At 35.6% G+C, this 23,127-nt stretch overlaps 2 protein-coding genes across 2 annotated transcripts in view; one reads left to right on the top strand and one right to left on the bottom strand.

The window, feature by feature from the left end:
• AVEN (apoptosis and caspase activation inhibitor) overlaps nt 1-7,447 on the bottom strand; it is a 138,447-nt gene extending 131,000 nt beyond the window's left edge. The window contains exon 1 of the mRNA XM_087951742.1: nt 7,147-7,447. Within this exon, the coding sequence (XP_087807868.1) occupies nt 7,147-7,335 (189 nt within the window). The 5' untranslated portion in view covers nt 7,336-7,447. The remainder of the gene's footprint in view (nt 1-7,146) is intronic.
• The window catches only part of CHRM5 (cholinergic receptor muscarinic 5), an 87,122-nt gene extending 64,837 nt beyond the window's left edge, over nt 1-22,285 (top strand). The window contains exon 2 of the mRNA XM_087951738.1: nt 16,376-22,285. Coding sequence (XP_087807864.1) covers nt 16,426-18,039 — 1,614 coding nt within the window. The 5' untranslated portion in view covers nt 16,376-16,425 and the 3' untranslated portion in view covers nt 18,040-22,285. The remainder of the gene's footprint in view (nt 1-16,375) is intronic.
• Nucleotides 22,286-23,127: the final 842 nt, after the last annotated feature.

Raw genomic sequence — 23,127 nt, 5'->3', positions numbered from 1 at the left:
ATAGATTGAGGCTTTTAAATGTTTGACTAAGTTGTAAAGCATACATTACAGCCCATTCTAATTCTTTTTCTGGGGTTACTTGCCTATTGAAAAGCAATTTATTATCTTATAAGTATAAATGCAAGGTTATCTCCTAGCTGGAGGATGAGGTGGGAGGAATGAAGGCCAGCCTTTCTTTTTTTAAGGCTTAGCAAGAAAAGGAAAGGAAAGAAGACGTAGGTACTACACAAAGAGGTCTGTATCAAGGTCAGTAAAAAGAGAACAAGGACAAAAAATAGTCCAGTAACAGAGGCAGGAGAAAGAAGACGCCGAGGAAGATGATTTCCAAAGTGAGTGCAGGTATGCAGAATAAACAAACAAGGAGATGGCCCATGCAACAGAAACTGACCAACCACTTAAGGCTCTGAACGTGGAAGTCATGCCCCATATACTTGAAGTAATTCTATCCAATCTTATAGAACAATGAAAAGAACTATCAATTCTGCAGGAATGAAGAGTGAATACACTGACAAGCTGTGAAGCGAAAGGAGAGGTATAGAAACAATGGAAAATGATTAATAAATAAAGAGAAATACAAACTGATACCTCAACCCTATAGAGAAGGAATCAGGAAAGGCAAAACTTAGAATGAGATGGTGAGGCATGCAAATCATAATATAGGGGCTTGGGGATACATTTGAAATAAAGAATGAAAGAGATGGTTGGTTTGTTATGTTGGGAGACTACCTTTATAGTGTTGTTAGTCTATTTTATGACTATAAAGAGCACCCACAGAATCCCTGACAAGCCTGTTTTTTAATCTTGCTTGTCTCCAAGGGCTGACACTAACCTAGTTCAGTATTGTTAAAAATACAGCAAGAATCCATTTTACTACTTTAAAGTAATTGAAGTCTCCAGTGACAGATGAATTATATCTTAAGCTGTTAAAGGTGCTGGCAGAAAAGGTCTGAAAACTACTAACGTAAGTTTTGAAAATCACTGGAGAAAAAAATGGGATGCCGGAAGAGTGAAGAATAGTAAACACAGTCTCAAAATGTATTTGTATAAAAAAGGACCCAATAACGTAACAATTTAATGTCTAACCTGGGCAAAATATTGAAATATATTATGGAGCAACTTATCTATAAACAGTTAGGAAAAAATGCTACCATTATCTGAAGCCAGCACAGGTTTATCAACATCAACATCAGTGAAGACTAGTATCAGGTCAAACTCACATTGTCTTGATAAAGGACTTGTGGATGTATGCACTTCTATCTCAGTAAAGTTTTCCACAAAGTCCAGGCTACATTCATAAAAGCACCGTGTTCACCCCACGCAAGATAATATTTTTTCTATGCACTGTATTTCATATGGGAAGATGGAGAAGCTAGAGCAGATTCGGAGGAAAGCTACTCAAGAGGATAAGGTTTTGGAAAACCCACTGTGAAGATCAGCTAAGGAAGAGAAGGATGTTTAGCTAGAAAAAAAGAAAAACAAAAGAAATGGGATACTGGTTTGCCTATACAATATTTAAAAGGCTATCACATACAAAAGGAAATGGGCCTGTTGTCTGTTGAAAATAAATCCGATGGGCTAAACGAAAACAAAAGACAATCAAACTGAATATTAGAAGAATCCAACAAGCAGTGGAACAGCTACCTATAATAGAGATAAATTCCCTCCCTGAAGTTTTCAAATGGAATCTTGATGGTCACCTGTTGGGTATAATGGACTCCTATCCTAAGGGGAGGGTTTTGACCAGAAGACTTATAAGGCGCCTTACAGTCTAGGGTTCTTTGAAATAATGAGAGGAAAGTGATTTTGCTTAGTTATTTCATTGTGATGTGAAGAAAGGTCATTCAGTTAATTTGGTTCTTCAAGTTCTATATCAAACTTGGTGCAAGAGGAAAAAACTTGATTCTGCTATTTTAAATCAGTGCAGTTGGCTAATGCTCCAAAGTTTTACTGGAGAACTCAATTTAAATTTGAAATCTGTTTCCAAGAGCACAGAGCGTGGAATGTCAAGAATGACCTATGAAGGCATTGTATGTTCCCTCACTTAGAGATATTTGAGCGTATTCCTATACACCAGTAGCAAAGACTGAATTGTCAACACAGATGGTCAAAGAACTCTGAATCTTTACATGTCACTTTTTTAAAAAGCTCTCAGAGCGTGTGTCTTCTGATAATTGCCTGGGCAAAACTCTGTAATTTCTTGGCAAGATTTCAGAAGTGGTCTGTCATTGCTTTCTTCCTAGGGGATTGAGAGAGAGAGTGACTAACTCAAGTTCACCCAGCTGGCTTCATACTTAAGACAGGATTAGAACTTTTGGTCTCCTGGTTTCTAGCCTGGTGTTCTAACAATTACAAAACTGACTATTATATAGTGAAACTGATTCTCTTCTATACATTAAAGATGTATAGTCACACACTGGCCATGCCCATGCCCAATTTAGCAAAGGGGAAAAAAGTCCCAATATGTCATGTGATGCTGCTGTGAAGATGTAAATTTGACACCCTTGTTCTATGGCTTTCCAAGCAGTTATGTCTCCTCTCTTTGTTAAATTTTTGCTTACTGGAAAAAGAAGATCCTTTTTATATCTGTTACCAATGTTAATCATGAGGGATCACCAGAAAATCTTTGTGTTTGCTGAGCAAATAATCTGAAATCAAAATGTCTTTATTCACTATCAAAATTAATTAGCAATGCCTTAGTTCTAAATTGAAAGATGACAGCTATTTCAAACTATTTGATAGTGTTGATGGTAATAATTAAGTTATTTTAGATCATTTGAAATTTATAAAGGTTTTTATTGCTCGCCCAATGTCAAAATCTTCTGGGCAGGTAAAACCAACAACACTCACAAAACATACAAATTAAAAGTAGTAATCAATTCACTAATAGCATATTAAATTAAATAGATCCTCCCCCAATATGGATGCTAATAAACTTAATTGGGATTGAAGTCTCAGTAAAATCCAACTAACTATAAAGATCGGAAAACCATGAAAGAGGGACATTTATGTGGGAACAAAGTGTTCCAAAGTGTGAGGGCTGCCACAGGACCCTGGGGCAGTGCAACCATTGTAAACACATTGATCACCAAATGCTTAAATTTTGATCATCTGATCACAGGGATATCTATGGAGATTCTCAGTCACGCAGGTCATGGTTGTCCCAAAGTCCAACTGCTTCTTGAAAAAGCACCTTTGGGATGACCACAGGGATGTTATGATGGTCGTAAGTACGAGGACCAGTCGAAAGGCACATTTTTTCAGTGCCATTGTAATTTTGAATAGTTGCTAAACAATGGTTATGAATACAGGACTATCTGTGTTTAATGTCACCACAGTTCAAAAGAAAAGTATCAAATATATGAGATAAATGAGATCAGTCTCCTACAGGTTAAAGGAAGAAATATATATCTCCTCCAACTTCACAAGAATTTTATAAACAAAGCTAGACCCTCTGCAGTTGCTCCTCTGTGGTGAAATCCAATGACATTTAACATTTATATAATATATTTACATACCATTTCTCTTTTTAATAAATAAGGCCATAGTGTTCCTTTGTAAGGCTCCTGCTGTTTTGTAATGCTGTTCAAATCTACTGAAACGTCATGTTGTTGTTTTAGATTAGTTACTTCAATTTTAAAAAATCTATTAACTGTTATCCTTGACAGCTGCATGGGACCCAAATTTTCAGAGGCAATATGGAAACAAGTATCAGGGGGAGAAAAATGAAGCAAGGATGGCATTTGTAGTTTATCTCACAAAAACATCCAGTTAGCCATTGCTTAAGATACTTTCAATAAATGGCTTTGATGTGTGCAGCAAGGCAACTGTTTGTTTCTTTCTTGATAGCTAACATTTAAAAAACCCTAGTAATTTTACAGAGGTGAACAAAGTCATGTCATTTACAGAGTTGGAGCTATGTGAAGCATAATTTACTAACCAGCTAATGAATTAGATGTAAGGAAAAAATAAGCTTTCATTTATTACCCAGCCTGAATTTAACTGAAGTCTGAAATCACTGCACAAACTTCCAGATTATTTTGCTATTACGCTACTGTACTGATTGTAAGCATGCTGCTGTAGCAGATGTATATTAGCATTAAAACCATATACATTTTTTAAATGCACTGTTGTTGCTATACCACATGCCTCTTTATTACATTGCCATGCCATACAGTTAAACTGGGGTTACTTTGCTGGGCACATATTATAACACGATATCCTGTCAGCAAAAATGTATCTTCATTGTGATTTCACTTGTTATTTTACATGATCTGCTTGGAAAGATTTTATATGTTCTTGGGCCAACCTGAAGTATCAGACAAACATCTCTGCACTGATGCAACCACTATGTGTCATAAGGCAGCACAATACTTGGGGGGCCATCATTCTTTTAGGCTAAAGTTTGTGTGTACAGATAACACCTGTTAGTAGTCTGATTCCATGAAAGAATCCTTTAACCTCCACCACAACCCCCCCCCAAAAAGATGATTTGATTTGAAATTCTTGAAAGTCTTCTGTTTTTAAACATGATGGCACCAGAAGTGTAATTAAACCTAATTACACAAAAATGGATGCAGCAGGCATCACAGTATAATGCGGGGGGGCGACTTTGGTGGGAAAATAGTGTACTTACATCCCATGGAACCCTGGAGACCCTGAAATCTGATTTGCGAAAGGAGAGAACTTGAGATCATCTGTGTGTGTGTAGTTCAAAAAGCTGTTTGTGTTTGTGAGTAGACTGCAGGAACCTAGGTTTTTGTGATCGGCTTGCATACAGTTGGAAGTGGTGAGATTTCACCAAGCTCAAGGCCAACAAGGTAGCCTTTACAGATTCAAGGTTCACTCAAATCTCACTTCTTAAATCACTTGATTTTTTTTAAAGACTATGAATTTTCAGAAATGCAAGTTTTATTATATTCTGTGAGTTTTTCTTCAATCCTTTGAGAAATTTTAAATACAAATGTAAGATTTTATTAAAAATATATATAATTTGGAATATAAATCAAAAGGTTGATTAAAGTATTGATTTCACAAAGTTTTAGGTGGATTAAGGGTCCAGGTGGACTTGAATTATTTAAAATTGGTTATAAGAATTATTTCTGTGGGAAACTATTTACATCTTGAAAAAGAAAACTTTGAAGGTTGGTCACTAGGGAACGCCAGAAGGAAATGAATACATCAATGGATCTGTTGAACAAGATTTATAACTATTGGTCTTAGAAATTATTTTAAAAATATATGCTATTATAGATAAATCAGATGGTGTCATGGAAAAAGAACAAGTTCTACTGAATAAAACTGAATTGATTTTAAATGTGAATTTAAAAACCATCATCTATAAGAGAAATGAAAAACATGAAATAGTTTATACAGAAAAAGATGCACTGTTGGATATACAAATGAAACCATGTCTTAACATTTAAAAAAGAGAAATAATAAACCAGAAGAGTGATATGAATAACCTTTTTATATTAGATTTAACAAAGGGATTTGTTACAAATGATTCTGTGAGAAGAGACAACGCGAATATGAAGTGTGACATTGATAAATTGTTTATACTGGATTTACAAACGGGATTTCTGAAAATTGCCAACGATTTTGTGAGAAAAGACAGAGCATAAAAAGAATACAGAGAGAGAATACAGAGAGCACTAAATATTCTTGTGAGAAAGGGGAAAGAATACAAAATTGATTTATTTGATCAAGGTAATTGTTATTTGGGTAATATTTCATAGATTTATGTAGACTAGAACTGAATGATGATGCTACAAAAGTTTTCCTTACTTGAAGAGAAGAGACAGGAAGATTTGTTTAAACAGAAAATGAGATATAAATGTAAAAGGAAGAATTTAAAGTATGTTTATTAGATATAGCTTATAATAGTGTGTCATTATTTACGATAATGGACTTTTGCTAATTTAAAATGGGGTAATGAGGCTTTAAAGATTTGTTTATATAGAAATGGTTGGTTGTACTGTAAGTTGTTAATGTTAACTATACTTTTGTTTCTTTTTGTGTTTCTTATTTTTTTTAACTTTTTTGGTTTGTATTAGTTTTACATGTGTAATCCTTAATAAAAATATTATAAAAACATATTGTAATTGGTTACTGTATGTCAGTACACCAGAAATTCATCCCAGATGCACACAACATGAACATGCTACTGCTGCACACACAGGAACTGTCAATTTGATATAATAAACAGACTGCAATTTAGTAGTAAGAAATGTTTGACACCCCACTTCCCCTATTGTATCTCATTCATTTCGGGGGAAATAACAGATTTCATATTTGGAAGGTGGACCAAATCTACTTACACCCAAAGGTGCTTTTTCAAGAGGCAACTGGATTTTCTGATTTTTCTTTGAAGATGTTTCGCTTCTCATCCAAGAGCTGAAGAAGCTTCTTGGATGAGAAGTGACACGTTTTCAAAGAAAAACCAGAAAGTCCAGTTGCCTCTTGAAAAAACATCTTTGGGATAACCATGACCTGGATGACTGAGAATCTCCATAAAAACCTACTTATACTTTTCGCAGTAGTAAAATGTAGTGTACTTCCAATATGGTTCTGTTTACCTGAATGGTCCCAGGGGACACAAAATTTCTCCTGGTTCATGGTTCCCACCCATCCATCCATCCATCCCCGTGCATAACCTTTTTCTTCCTATTACTCTTCCAATTAACGCATTAAAGAATCAAAATCTAGAGAACTCGAGGAAGCTGCAATATAAGTAACCCTGCTAATATACCCAAAGAAACATCTTTCTTTTGATGTAAGCTTCAAAAGTTCTACTGGACAGTCATTTGACCGGAAAGGGAGAGGGTTTCTTGCTCGAGAAAGAGGTTAGACTAGAAGACCTCCAAGGTCCCTTCCAACACTATTATTCTCCGTTCTATGTTCCTTCCAGAAGGCTCGCATTAACGTAGCTCTAGATAAGCGATTGCATCAGGATCCCCCGCTCTCTCGGGAGGAGCATTAATATTAACAATAAAAAAAAGCAGTCCAGAGCCCGCGGGAATACGAAGTGGGCCTTCCCGGGACGGAGCCGTTTGCCCCGCTACCTTCCTCTCCGAGGGGCAGCGGAGTAGCCGGTGACCGTCCCGGATTTGTCACGGGGAGGAAAAAGGCGGTGCGGGTTTCTCTTACCGACTCACAGCCGCGAGGCGCGGAGGGAGCGGAAGCGGCTGCCCTGCCGCGGGCGCCCCGCCTGCCGCGTCCTCCGCCTCCTCGACTGTCGTCTCCGCCGCTCTCCACCGGCTTCTCCCTGCCGCCCGGCCGTCTCCTGTTGGAACGGCCGCCTCCCCTTCGGGGCCGGCCGCCGCGGTCGGGCTGCATTGCAATCCTTCGGGCGGCTGCGCTCGACGCGGCCGGACTTCACCGACTTCGTGTGGTTCTTCGCCTCCGCCGGAAAACAGGCCGCTGCAGGAACTGGAGGCCGCGTCAGGCGGGCCCGAAAGATGGAGGGGGGGGGGGTGTCGCTGAACCCGCGCCAGGCGCTTCCCAGCCAGCCTTGAGAAACGGGCCCGAAAGAGGAATCCGATGTGGGGCTGTTGCAGATGGAGCGCTCGGCTGCTTTTCTTAGAGAAGAAATATAAAAAAGCGGATGAAATGGATCCAAGCCTAAATTTCTAATATTTAAGTCGGCATTATCCGATTTCTTAAAACATAAGATGTTGTTATTAACTCCAGTTGGTGATAAGTGGGTGCAACTATAAGCATGCATGTAGTCTTCAACTTACAATAATTCCTTTAGTGACTGTTCAAAGTTACAAAGCTACTGACAAAAGCGACATGGCCATTTTTCACACTTAGGAACGTTGCAGTATCCCTGGGATCATTTGATCAACATTTGGAGGCTTGGCAACTGGTTCGTATTTATGACCATTGCTGTGTCACATGATCCACTTTTGCGACCTTTTGACAAGCAAAGTCAATGGGGAAGCCACATTCACTTAACCCTGTTAGTAACAGCAACTGCAATGATTCACTTAACAACTGTCTCCAGAGAGATCGTAAAAGGGGCAAAGCTCACCTAACAAATATCCCGACAACAGAAATGTTGGATTCAATTGTGGTCGTAAGTCGAGGAATACCTGTAATTTCCTGTTAAATACCTAACATGATAGAAAAGTAACTAATATGTACCAGAAGGGATCACAAGTCTATTAATTCAAACAATGTGCTTTGTACTTCATAACAACAATGCAAAACTATAGTCAAGTTCTAGAGAAATACCCATAAAACCAATTTCTAGGCAATTCAAAGTATAATAGCATCCAGGGTTGTCTAGGAAGAGGTCTGTCAATATACAAACACACATAATATTTAATAGAGCGTGAAAAAAACTAAAGTTACCACTGCAAAATCAAAGCACTGACACCATGCAGGCACAAAGAGATGAGGCTATGATGGTACAATTTAGCCTGCCTTCTTGGCTCTTCCCTATGTAGATTTGTGGTTTTATACATCCTTAGGAATTCTTTTTACATCCTTCTCATATGCATTTAACCACAACACAAAGCATACCTTGACAACATCTATGGAGATTCTCAATCATCCCGGTCATGGTTGTCCCAAAGGTACTTTTGAAAAGGCAACTGGACTTTCTTGTTATTTTTATCATATTTCGCTTTTCATCAGTTTCTCATCATTGAAGCTTCTTGGATGAGAAGCGAAATGTATTCAAAGAAAAAAATAAGTCCTTTTATAAAGCACCTTTGGGATACCCTGGCAACCTTTTGTTTCTGCCACAATTTCAGGAACGAATGGTAAAGACTGCAATGACGACACTATTACAGCCAACCTTTTTAACACATTCTTTGGCTCAGTATTTGTAAACAGCAATGGATCATGCCCAGTATTTCCTAGTCGAACCACAGACAACTACAATGATCTAATACATATCGATTTTACAGAAGACAATGTTGAAAAAGCACGACGCAATCTAAAACCATCTGTATCCATTGGACCGGATGGAATATGTGCCTACTTCTTTAAAAAGCTATCCACTGCCATAGCCGAACCTCTAAGCATAATCTTTGAAAAATCTTTCAAGACCAGCTCCTTGCCAAAACTATGGTCACAAGCCACAGTCATCCCCATCTTCAAAAAGGGAGACCCCAGCCTAGTTGAAAATTACAGACAAATCTCTTTATGCTGCGTCACCTACAAAGTCATGGAATCAATTATTAACCAATCCATTATCCTCCACTTAGAGACAAACAACCTACTCTCTAATAAACAATTTAGTTTCAGAAAAAAACTATCCTGCAATCTGCAACTCTTACACTGCAAAAACATATGGACTACGCAACTCGATCAGGGCAAATCAATAGACACAATCTACATAGACTTCTGTAAAGCCTTTGATTCAGTGGTACACGACAAACAACTCCTAAAACTAAAATCTTATGGTATCTCTGTACACCTGCATAACTGAATAGAAACATTCCTGTCAAACACACAACAAATGGTCAAAATTGGGAGCGTCCTATCAAATTCTGTACCTGTCAACAGTAGTGTCCCCCAAGGCAGTGTTCTAGGACCAACTCTCTTCATACTCTACATAAATGACCTCTGTGGTCATATTAAGAGCAACTGCATTCTCTTCGCTGACGATGTAAAGCTATTCAATACCACAGACAATACTGCTACTCTTCAAAAAGACCTTGACTATGTATCAGTATGGTCAAACAAATGGCAACTTCAAATCTCAATAAATAAATGCTCTGTCTTACATATTGGCAAAAAAAATCAGAAAATAAAATACAGGCTGAATAGTCAAGACCTTGTTGATGATCCAAACTCTGTCAAGGATCTTCAAGTACTCATCTCTAATGATCTAAGTGCTAGAGCCCAGTGTAACTACATAGCCAAAAAGGGATTAAGAGTTGTTAACCTAATCTTACGTAGCTTTTTCTCTGGTAATATTACACTACTAACTAGAGCATACAAAACATTTGCTAGACCAATACTCGAATAAAGCTCATCAGTCTGGAACCCACATTACATATCTGATATTAACACAGTTGAGAAAGTCCAGAAATATTTCACAAGAAGAGTTCTCCACTCCTCTACTCATTGCAGAATACCTTATGCCACCAGACTTGAAATTCTAGACCTAGAAAACCTAGAACTATGCCGCCTTCGGTCCGATCGAAGTATAGTATATAAAATCATACATTGCAATGTCCTACCTGTCAATGAATACTTCAGCTTCAACCATAACAAACACAAGATCACACAATAGATACAAACTCAAGGTTAACTGCACCAAATTTGATTGCAGGAAATACAACTTCAGCAACAGAGTGGTCAATGTCTGGAATACTCTACCTGACTCTGTGGTTTCTTCCCCAAACCCCAAAAACTTTAACCTTAGACTGTCTACTATTGACCTCACCCCTTTCCTAAGAGGTCTGTAGGGGGTGTGTATAAGCGCACCAACGTGCCTACTGTCCCTGTCCTATTGTTTCTTTTATTTTTCTTATATGTATCCATGTATTCATAACTATGTTTTTACTTATACCTATTATCTTGTAAGCAATTGACAAACCAAATAAAATAAAAATAAATAAAATGTTAACTTCACCTTCAAGTCATGCACGGTACAAGAGAAAGTGCCTACCTGGTCAGGGTTAAATATTTTCCCTCTGGTTCCAACACGTTTTTGTTTCATCAACCAATCTATCAGGATGACTACAAGAAGATGAATTCAATCCAGCTCCAGTTGGCCAATATGGACTGTTGGATATAAACTCCTTTCTCCCTTAACTGTTCAGAGAGCCGTTCCGGACTCTTCTCTAATCCAAGGGTCCCCAACCCTCAGGTTAAGGCCCACTACCGGGCCATGGCTTTGGATGTTGCATGAGTGATGGGCCAGTTTTCATGAGTGATGGGCCAGCATACATGTAGCTCGAGCTGCACATGCATGCCCACACAAGCCAGCCCACTGCTCACACAAGTTGAGTTGCATGCACAGCCCAGTTCCCCTCTTCCTCTAACCTACCAGAGTTTTGAAGCTGAACCAACCTTAATATTTTAGTCTTTGTTATATCATAACAGTTTATTGTATTATCTTTTTTTCTGTCCATGTTTGATTTTTTTAGACTGAACAAGTTTCTGCAGTTTTCTTGGTAAGTTTTTTTTTCACAAGGGGTTTGCCATTTCCTCCTTCTTAAACCTAAGATAAAGTGACTGGCCCAAGGATACCCACCTGACTTTGTGCCTAAAGCTGGACTAGAACTCACAGTTTCCCCGTTTCTAGTCCAATGCTTTAACCACTACATCAAACTGGCTCTCATTGCATAACCTGTTGCACTTCACATTGTTCTTTTTTGACAATAACATAATTCAATTTCTTCTGGCCTAGCACCCTTTTTGGCCTTATTCTCTCTTTGTAGTATTTTCTAAATGTCATCTTTAGTTTCTTTTATTAGCTTGTCAGATCCAATTTCTATTTCTGTTTTTAAAGGCTCCTTGAAGACTTATTTCAGTTCCAAAAATATGTTGCAGTATAATAGGACCATACTATCTGATATGCAGTGCAGAGAAGTGCAGAAAGAATGCTATCTGAGTCATCACATATCAGATCTGGAGATTCACGTCTGAATACATCTCAGGTTGTTATGAGCTACTGCCTTCTAAGTTGCATGCCTTTCATTCTGTTGGCTGTGGATAATGGGTGTTTTAGTTCAAAGTGCTTGAGCAACACCAGCCTGGGGAATCCATCAATATATCTCTCAATATATTATTTTAGTTCATAATATTTTGTTATTACACTTTGTTAATATAGATACATATCTGGCATAGTATTTCATCATTTATGATCAGAAGTTGCAGCTCTAGTATTCTGGTAGGGCCAACTGCTGGAAAATTTAAAACATGATAAAAATGTTTTAAAATGTCTTTAAACATTTTTATCCAGGTGGAAGTTGTTAGCAGTACAATGGAATTGAGTTTAGTTTCCATTTTAATTTTCCATAGGACACCTAATCTAACTCTGAGTTGGCATATTGTGGAAAATTATCACGGAAATTAGATTCAGTTGCCTAGTGCTACTGAAGTTGCTTTTGATACTTTTTAGTAAAGTTAGTACCAATACCCCATACAATGGTACACTGCCAAGCAGCTCTAACATGGAGACCTTGCAAAGTGGAAATCAAAACTATATAAATATTCCTAAATGTTTGTTCTTCAGATAAAGTCTGAAATTCAACATGGTCTGCACTTTATAGCCTGTATATAAAATGGCTAAATAGCAAAACAATGCAATAAAGTTGTTATAAAACAGTTTTATTTGTACAAAAAATAAAATACCTAGGAATTAACATTTCGGCACGTTGCTCTACAATTAAGGAGGATAATTATGAAATATTATTGAGAAAAATTAAAACAGATTTAGAACATTGGAATAGTCATTAATTAACTATCATTAATTGGCAGAATTTCAGCTATTAAAATGAACATATTACCCAAAATTTTATTTCTATTCCAAAATATACCGATCAAATTAGAGAAAAAATTCTTCAAGGAACTGAATAAAATAACATTAAATTTTGTGTGGCAGGGTAAAAGACCGAGAATCAAACTAAAACATTTACAGTGTGCAAAGGAAAGAGGGGGACTAGGTTTCTTGGATTGGGAACTATATTATCAAGCGGCTGCCTTAACTTAGAACAAAGATTGGATAAACTTGAGGAAAAAAAGACTTTTATTTTTAAAAGGGCACGATCTACAATGGGGCTGGCATGTATATCTGTGGCCTAATAGACATACAACATATCAATATTTTTTAAGACATAAAGTTCGACAAGTTCTAATATCAATTTAGAATAAAATAAGATTGCAAAATTATATGAAAACTCCAGGCTGGCTTTCCCCCTTGGAAGCTACATCATACCCAAACCTCTATAACCAAAAAAAGGTAATTACATACAAAGATATCCTAACAGACAAAGGAAGGATAAAACAAAGAACTTAATCAGCAGGGCTTAACATTGGAATGGTGGGCATATCTCCAAGTACAATCCAGATATGAAAGGGATAAAAAAGAATGCGGAATAAATTGTCAAGATACAATATTAGATAAAATACTATTAGGACAAGGAAAGAAACAAATAAAGAAATTATATAACTATATATTAGATTATAAGATGTATGAGGAGGAGGTAAAAGAACCAATGTTAACCTAAGCTAGAAATTTCAGTTACAACGTAAATTTGGATCAATGGCAGCAAATTTGGGATAGGAATAACAAGATTACTTTAGCCATATCTTATAAAGAAAATCTGTTTAAGATGTTTTCTAGATGGCATCTCCCACTCACCAGACTAGCTAAAATATATAGTTCTCAATCTTCAATATGTTGGAAATGTTTGAAAGATCAGGGCACCTATTAATAATATATAGTGGGAGTGCAAGAAAATGCAAGGATTTTGGCACACAATTTGGCAATGGTTAGAGGAAATGATAAACCTAAAAATAAATTATACACCAGAAATGTTTGTATTACGAATAGCAAATGAGAATCTAAAAAAAGCAGATATTTATCTAATTATTCACGTTATCACAGCTACAAGATTATCAATTGCCCAAACATGGAAATTAAAAGAAATACCCAATGACAAAATAATAATAGAAAAAAATGTACATTGCGCTGGGTTACATAGATTAACGTTAGAACTGAAGGAGCGAGATATTTCAGAATTCTATGAAATATGGAAAAATTTTTATAATTGGAGGAATATGAAAGGAAGTCAAAAAATGTGAAATAGAATTTAAGAAAGAGTTTATACTGCAACAAAATGTCTAAGATAGAAACGGATACAAAGATTTACAATGTAAATATGTATATGTATATGTATATGTATATGTATATGTATATGTATATGTATATGTATATGTATGTGTATATATATATATATATATATATATATATATATATATATATATATATATATATATATATATATATGTTAATATTGTTTGATAACATTCTGCTATTATAACAATATAAAGACTGTTGATATATGTCAAAGATCACCACGTTCAAATGTTTTTAAAATCTAATTTTCAATTTTAAAAAAAACAGCTTTATTTAATAAACTGAAAAATAAGATACAGTTAGCTTACTTGTTTGCATAACACTAAGCTGGATATGAATATGCCATCAGAAACCATATTGTTTTTTCATTATTTAGTAGGCACAAAGAAGCATTTTTATTGGGAGCCAATGAATATGCAAGGAGATTAGATTAAAGCTACCTTTTCTAGATGTGACAATACAAACTGTGTGTATCACTTTTAACAGACTCTGACATGCTTTATATGTAAAGGTTATAGATGTACAGTAATAAGGTGGGGTTTAATCAATTTTTCATCAGGAAAGAAAGGATACAATTTACATTTAACAGTGGTTAACATTTTAAGATCATCACTCTAGACCACAGGTGTCAAACTCATGGCATCACGTTGCATGATGTTTTTCCCCTTCACGGAGCTGGGGTGGATGTGGCCTGCAGACCGCCAATTTGACACCCTTGGTCTAGATTAACTTTTGTAATACACAGCAGTCAGAGCAGAGGAGATATCTTGGTCAGGTTCAGTTCAATCCAGGTTTGTTGCATATATCCCCAATGTCTTTTTGTTTGTTTGGTTGAAGCAGATACATGCATGGTTGAACTTAACCATGATTTTTTTATTTTGAAATCTTTGTTTATAAATTACCTTTGATTTTTTTGTGGCGAGAAAGCATTATAAAAATGGTTTTTGAAGACTTTCTTGTCAAATAAGTCATTATTCAACAATGTTGACTGGATATGTTAAATGTTAAAGGACCTTGGAATACTCATCTCTAATGATCTAAGTGCTAGAGCCCACTGCAACTACATAGCCAAAAAGGCATTAAGAGTTGTTAACCTAATCCTACGTAGCTTTTTCTCTGGTAATATCACACTACTAACCAGAGCATACAAAACATTTGCTAGACCAATACTCGAATACAGTTCATCAGTCTGGAACCCACATTACGTATCTGATATTAGCACAATTGAGAAAGTCCAGAAATATTTCACAAGAAGAGTTCTCCACTCCTCTACTCGTTGTAGAATACCTTATGCCACCAGACTTGAAATTCTAGAACTAGAAAACCTTGAATTACGCCGTCTTCGGTCTGATTTAAGCATGGTATATAAAATCATACATTGCAATGTCCTACCTGTCAATGAATACTTCAGCTTCAACCATAACAACACAAGAGCACACAATAGATACAAACTCAATGTTAACCGCACCAAACTTGATTGCAGGAAATACGACTTCAGCAATAGAGTGGTCAATGTCTGGAATACTCTACCCGACTCTGTAGTTTCTTCCCCAAACCCCAAAAACTTTAACCTTAGACTGTCTACTATTGACCTCACCCCTTTCCTAAGAGGTCTGTAGGGGGCGTGCATAAGCGCACCAACGTGCCTACCGTCCCTGTCCTATTGTTTCTCTTATTCTTCTTTTATTTTTCTTATATGTACCCATTTCATGTATTCACAACTATGTATACACTTATACTTCTTATCTTGTAAACAATTGACAAATCAAATAAATAAATAAATGAAATAAATAAATATGAATAAAGACTATGGCTTTCATTATTAATTCCTGTTTAGCAAGGCTTTTCCTCACTGTTAGTGAATGTACATTCACTAACAGTGAGGAAAAGCCTTGCTAAACAGGAATTAATAATGAAAGCCATAGTCTTTATTCATATCCAGTCAACATTGTTGAATAATGACTTACTTGACAAGAAAGGCTTGAAAAACTATTTTTATTCTATTTTATATTAATTAGAATAGAATTCTAATTTCTGTTACATACAATGTTCTGTAAAAGGTACCTACATATTCCAAGGCAATGTGACTTGATTAAATAAAAGCTACCACTGCAGAGATATCTACATGGAGGTTCTGCAAACCATTCAGAGGAGCCAAACGGTTCCTCTGAACCCATTGCTCAAGACACTGAGGATGTGTATCCTGTTGGAAGCTTAGCTCAGCCACTTCATAGGCCTTCCCCCATCATATGAGCGTGAAAATAAAACCTCCAATAATACTTCCACCTGGATTGCTGCTGAAAAGTAGGTGGAAAGCAGAGCTGTTCAGAGGGAGTGTGTGATATTTTGAACAGCAGATTTGGAAGGGTAGTTGAGTTGCATTACTTCATAGGATTCATGTATCTTTCCTTTAAATCCAATCGTGGATTTCATCAAATTTCTTTGAAATCCACAATTGAAATAGAACAGTAGATTGTTTTCTAATGCTAAATTCGTTTGGCAGGTGCCCTTCATTTTATGATTATTATTTTTTCTGTTTGTCATTTAAAGGATATCTTCAAATTACAGATGAAGTACCTAGAGCAAATTAAAAGATACTGATGTTAATCCACCACAAAAAAAGAATGGAAGACAAGTTACACAGCAACTTGACCATCACCAATGATTCAACTTCTAGCCAAAAACCACTTGAAGGCCATAGTCTTTGGGAAGTAATCACCATCGCTACTGTAACGGCCATTTTAAGTTTGATAACCATTGTGGGAAATGTTCTGGTAATGATATCATTCAAAGTCAACAGCCAGCTCAAAACAGTGAACAATTATTATTTACTCAGTCTCGCCTGTGCAGACCTTATAATTGGAATATTTTCTATGAATCTTTATACATCATACATATTAATAGGGCACTGGTCTCTTGGAATTTTGGCATGTGATTTATGGTTAGCACTCGATTATGTAGCTAGTAATGCTTCAGTAATGAATTTGTTAGTCATCAGTTTTGACCGATATTTTTCTATTACACGGCCTTTAACCTATAGGGCTAAACGCACACCCAAAAGAGCTGGGATTATGATTGGTTTGGCTTGGCTGATTTCTTTCATTCTATGGGCACCTGTAATCTTATGCTGGCAGTACCTTGTAGGGGAGCGGACTGTCCCACCTGGAGAATGTCAAATACAATTTTTGAATGAGCCTATTGTTACCTTTGGTACCGCAATTGCTGCTTTCTATATCCCGGTTTCGGTGATGACTATTTTATATTGCCGCATTTACAAAGAGACTGAAAAACGAACCAAGGATTTAGCTGACCTTCAGGGCTCCAGTTCTGTGACTGAGTTTGAAACAATAAAGCCTCAGAAAACACTGCTGAAATCATGCTTTAGCTGCAGGCAACAAAATTTGACCAAAAGAGACCAATCTCAGGCTTCGTGGTCTTCATCCAGTCGAAGTACTTCTGCCACAGCAAAAGCATCTCAGATTCAAAATACCTGCCAAGATTGGTCGAAGGCAGAGCAGCTGACCACTTGCAGCAGCTATGCGTCATCGGAAGAAGAGGAAAAATGTCCACCTGATCCACTCTTTCAGGTAGCTTATAAGACCCCTGTAAAAGGGAAGGTTGATGAGCAAAAAGAAGAGAAAAAAGAAGCTTTTATCAAAGACCAACATAAGGAGAATGACTATGACACCCAAAAATATTTTCTAACCCCAACCAAAAGTCAGGTGCAAAAAAGTAATAAATGTGTAGCTTATAAGTTCCGGTTGGTGGTTAAAGCTGGTGGTGCCTCAGAAACTAACAATGGTTGCCGAAAAGTCAAAATCACTCCTTGTTCTGCCAGTTTATCCAAAGACGCTTCCATCAAAAATATGGATCCTAATCTAAGTAATCAAATTACTAAAAGGAAAAGAATGGTTCTTATAAAAGAACGTAAAGCAGCCCAGACTCTAAGTGCCATTCTTCTAGCTTTTATAATTACCTGGACCCCCTACAATATAATGGTATTGGTTTCCACATTCTGTTCAAATTGCATTCCTCCAACATTGTGGCATCTTGGCTATTGGTTGTGCTACGTAAACAGTACTGTGAACCCAATTTGTTATGCCTTGTGTAACAAAACATTCAGAAAAACCTTTAAGTTGTTGCTTTTCTGTCAATGGAAGAAGAAAAAAATTGAAGAAAAATTATATTGGCAGGGTAATACTAAGCTGCCTTAACTTAAAATGAAGTAGTTGAAACATAATGATCTTGGCCAGAGAGTGTATATTAGCTACAGGTCTTTATTTGTAAAGTTGTTGTTTTGTGTGTTTGGAAGCAAAAGAAACAACATTTCTATGATTTATGATTATGAAGAAAGCAGTCATCATGTTGAACATTTCTGTAATTGGAACTATTCAAAGGAGCATTTTGAGTGTTGTTATCAGGACTTTTGTTCCCGCACTTCTGCTCGATAATGGCAGAACACAGGATCTTAATAATTGGTGATTGAACAGATCCATAAATGTATTTGGTTCACATTCTTGCAGAGTAATATTATGCCTTTTTAAATATTTTTCTGGGACTTTTTCCAAGTTAAATTATAGATCTGCAACATACTTAAGTTAGCACTGTTCCCCTTACAAAATTATCTGCTAGTGGAATGGATGCAAAGGGAATGCATATAACTGTAGCCCATGATAAATGATTGAAATTGATTTTTGGAGGGCAAAAAAGTTCCTTATGTCAGCTTGAGTTATGAACAATGACTGAATTTGAATTCATCCTTTTTTTAATTGGAGGCAGATGTGACTTGTTAAGGGGAAAGGTCTTTTTATAAGGCGCATACTGAAACAGAATACGATTATTTAAAGATTTAAAGTTACTGTAGTGAGATCTACATATTAAACTCATATCAAGCACTAGCATTTCATACTTTATAACCATAGTTTTACAAACATTTGCATGAAATAGTTTTGGGTCATATTCCTCTTTGAATGTTATAAATTGTATAATCAGACATGAATATTATTATAGCATTTTAAAGAGAGAGATGTTGTTTAGATGATTAGGGGCAATATTCACCTTCCTAAGCCCCATAGCAAAAGTAATTAAATCCATTGGGCAACAGCTACAACTTGTCAAAGATTCTATCCCTTCAGCCTGAATAGGAATTGTAATTCATATAAGAATGTACATTAAATACATAATTATTTCAGCAAAAATGTGAATCTTATAAAACAAAGGCAGGTGACTAGAATAGTTTCTGAACAGCAGAGACTGAACTAAAATCAGCTACCAAAATTAACCGATCTTGTCAAAAATGAGCCGGTGAAATGAGCCAGTGAAAATATTAAGTCCCATGTCTTTTGGATCCAGATTTCCATGGCTATCTACCTGGATCCAGAAATAATTCTATGAAAATAAAATAATTTAATTATCTCTTGAATCTTATAAATGCATACATGGTTTCTCATTTAAAAAAAGTTTCTCTCGCCAATTCAGTGGAATAGTCAAGCTCTCCATATAAAGTGATGTACAGTAGATGGGGAAATGCATTCTACTTATGAACAAGAATATGAAGCATTTAGTAACTCGATGTATGTATCTAAATGCAAAGAAATTCTGACTTGGAAATTAATGCTAAAGTCAATTCAACACTATAGGAAAATTGAGCTATAGAATTAGAAGAATCTGAAGTTCATGGACATGTGGATTTTGTAATTCTAAGTTGACTGTCAAGCTTTGCACATTCATTATTTGCTGAGCTGCAGTTTAAATGCAGACTCAGTTCATATCCACATCTGTAGCTTGGTATGGTTAGTTGTGTAGTATTAGTATGATTGTAAAGTGTAATTTTACATAGTTTTGAGATAACACAGTAAAGTTTATAAGAGTTACAAAACAATAAGGATTCCAATGAGGTCAAAAGCTCTTTCTTATAACACTTGTTCAGTTATTTTTAACAAGCTTCTCCATAAATACTGATTGAAATAATATTTTGGATAACTTGACTATGTATGAGTTATTTACAAAAGAGTCCCCCGATTATTTTTATAGTGGGACTAATCATAATTTAAACAAAATGTATAATAATGTGAACATGTGACTGATTCTAAGTGTTTCTGTATTGTGCCAATTGTTTTTAGAGCTATGCTGTTTGTTAAAGGAAAATGTGGATTCCCATAAAGACCTTTTGATTATTATATTCAGTCAACATTGAAGCATATCCATTGTGCTTTGGGGTTTTCTGGCTTTAAAAAATACATGTATGTATAATGTGTGTGTCTGATTCAAATGACAACGCATTTCTATAACTCAAGCTATGTAATATTGGCAAAATGTGTTAAGATTGTAAAAGTTATTTGCTTGTTGCAATTTTATTGCTAAAAAAACCCTTGCCTTCTACTATTGAGGTTAAATGGAAAATTATTGTCACCATTATAAGAATGTTTTATATATGTTTATGGTATGTGTTGAATAGATATATAAGACTACACAGTGATGGATGCCAAAGTATCAGTTTTCTGTTAAATATATGCTCAACCTATGCTGCTAAAAACTGAAACGTTACATTGCGAAACTCTGGGATACATGGTAAATATCTGGTACCATATCAAAATGGTGTGTGCTTATTCCTTTCCCATACAGTATATTTGCACATTGTAGAAGGTGCAAATTGAGTGATATCAAACAACAATGTCAAAATTGTAACTTTTCATTTTGAAGAAACAGAAAGACAGAAATATATAAGATTTCATGGCAGGAAAACTTGAATAGGAAAAGAAATTCAGCATAGGTACTGGTGTCTGAAAAAGAAGGTGCTCAGAGCTCAGTCACAAATAATTACAATATTAAAAAGACAACTTGAGCCGGGACAAAGTTACACAAGCTTTTTCATTGCAATATAAAGTCAAAACAATTATACAAAACGAGGAAAGACAAATCACCCAGGAGCAATATATACAAATAGGCTGAAATTGTAGAGATGATGTCAGAAACTCCAAAACAGAGAATAAGCTGAATTTGATGAAGGAGGTTAAGAAAAGCAGAAATTAAAATATTATATGGATGATGTAGAGCTAACTATTGGGCAACTGCAGAGTGCAAAAAAGACAACTGATTAAAATAATTAGAGATTTTGATGAATTTTCAGGATAGATAAATGGACATAATTTAAAAAAATGACCCTACAAGGAAAAAGCTTGGTGCAGAAAGGGTTGGGATGCCAGAGAAAGTCCAGTAAAATATTTGAGATTGTTCCTGATCGATGGTAACAAAGATATATTTAAATTATTACCTCAAATTATGGGGAAAAAAATAAAAATATTTTCAAAGATAGAAAAAAAATCAATTTCTACCAGCTAGGATTAATTGTGATTGATAATATATTACCTAAGATTATTATTTTTTACTTATTTGAAATTATGCCAATTTCAATTCCAGGAAAAATCTTGCATGATGGGCGAAAAACAGTCAATAGATTTTTTGGGGAGTGGAAAAAATGCAGAATACATTTTATGAGATTCAAAAAATAGCAATGAATGAGTTGTTCTGAATTTTATATTATATTACAATGCAAGTTGTTCGCGTTGGATAGCAATAGATAAAATTCCTAAATATCAAAATATCAGTATGAGAAGGAGTTGGCCAGTTAATAGACCTCCCAGATATTTCTAGTATATGGATTGAAAAGAATATAAAAATTTAAAAGGACATATTCTTAGACAAAGCTTGATAAAAGCATGGAATTCTATAAAAACAATAAGTTCAGCAACTTCACCTCTAGCTTCGCCTTCAAATGCTTTGTATTCTGGAGAAAGTTATTGCAAGAAAAGTATAATTATATATGAAGATATGATACACTCAGGCTCAAGAAACAGATTAAGGACAAAGCAAGAATTATTAGATGAAAGCTAAAACTTACTATGGTATAGTTGGTGTATTTTCAAATTTCTGGAGGAACAAGAAGTGATCTTAAGAAAGAAGGAAAATGTGTAAGAGAAAATGTGTCACAGAAAAGGAACAAGTCAAAATGGCATGGGAAAATGGATGCTGACTGGTAACAAAGAAAAGTAGAACAGCTACTACTTTAGTTCAAACTTCTCTGAACAAGGAGAGATTTAACCTGGAAATAAGGAGAAACTTTCTGACAGTGGGAACAATCAACCAATGGAACAGCTTGCCCCCAGAAGTTGAGGAAGTGCCATCACTTGAGACTTTCAAGAAGAGATTGGACTGCCATCTGATAGTTACAACATCATGTCCAAAGCAGAAAAGATCAGCTGTTGGATCCAAAGTCTGTATCTTAAAAAAAGCGGGGGCCTGGTAAGTATTTGAATTCTTCAGGTGAGAATTGCACAATCTTGAATAACTTATTTTATCTCATATAATCATCAGCTAAGATTCTGATTCATATTCAACTAGCATCAGATGCACAATAGATGGAAGCATTAGAGGACAAACTTTTTCATCATAGCATCTAAGCTGTGGGTTTTCATGCCCTGGGAAAATGGTTTGTATAACTCTCTCATAATGTTTAAAATGTGTATTAAAAATGTATGTGTTGAATTATTATTGACATAAAATTTTAAATAATGCCTTGCTTTTTGTTTTGCTGCATAAACATTAAATTACCATTTATATGAGTGCCTTAGCTTCCTTCAGCATCATAAAAATACATGAGAAAGCAAGGGATACAAAAGTTAGACAAATAAATCGCAAATCAATACATGCAGAAAAGTGACTTTTTGATACAGAGCCTCAAGAGAGCTGTTTCCCACACTTGATTGAAAAGCATTCCATTATGTAAGTCTCTTGAATAGAGATAATTTAAAAATACAGTTTAGCTACAGTTTTGAACAGAGAGCAATGATTTTTGACAGAGTTGAATGAGTTGAACTTCCAGATCTGAACATTTACATTTTATTAGAATGAGGAAATGCTTCATTTCCATTCTTTATATTACAAAAGATAATCCAATTCTTTTCCATGGTACTGAAATTGTTTTTACTTGGCAATAATAATATCCAATAATCTTTGAAATGTCAGTTTATCTTCAATTTAAAAAGAACAAGTTGCAGCAGAAAAATATACTTGGAATAAAAAGCACAATGATAATGAAGATGTTTGATTAATTAAATATACAATGACTGGGTCTATCTCCACATATCCATCAGCAGGAGTCTGTGATGTAGGCTGCATAAACAGAGAGGTAGAATCAAGATGACATGAAGTGTTAATACCACTTTATAATGCCTTGATAAGGCCACACTTACTGCATTCAGTTTTGGTTGCCACAGTTATTTTGAATCAATAAGCAACTGATT

Source organism: Notechis scutatus, chromosome 1 (genome assembly GCF_049901735.1).
Source record: "Notechis scutatus isolate UNSWTSFEM ecotype Mainland chromosome 1, rNotScu1.2, whole genome shotgun sequence".
Lineage (NCBI taxonomy): Eukaryota > Metazoa > Chordata > Lepidosauria > Squamata > Elapidae > Notechis > Notechis scutatus.
The sequence above is the reverse complement of the archived record's forward strand: the minus strand, read 5'-3'. Positions and strand labels throughout refer to the sequence as shown.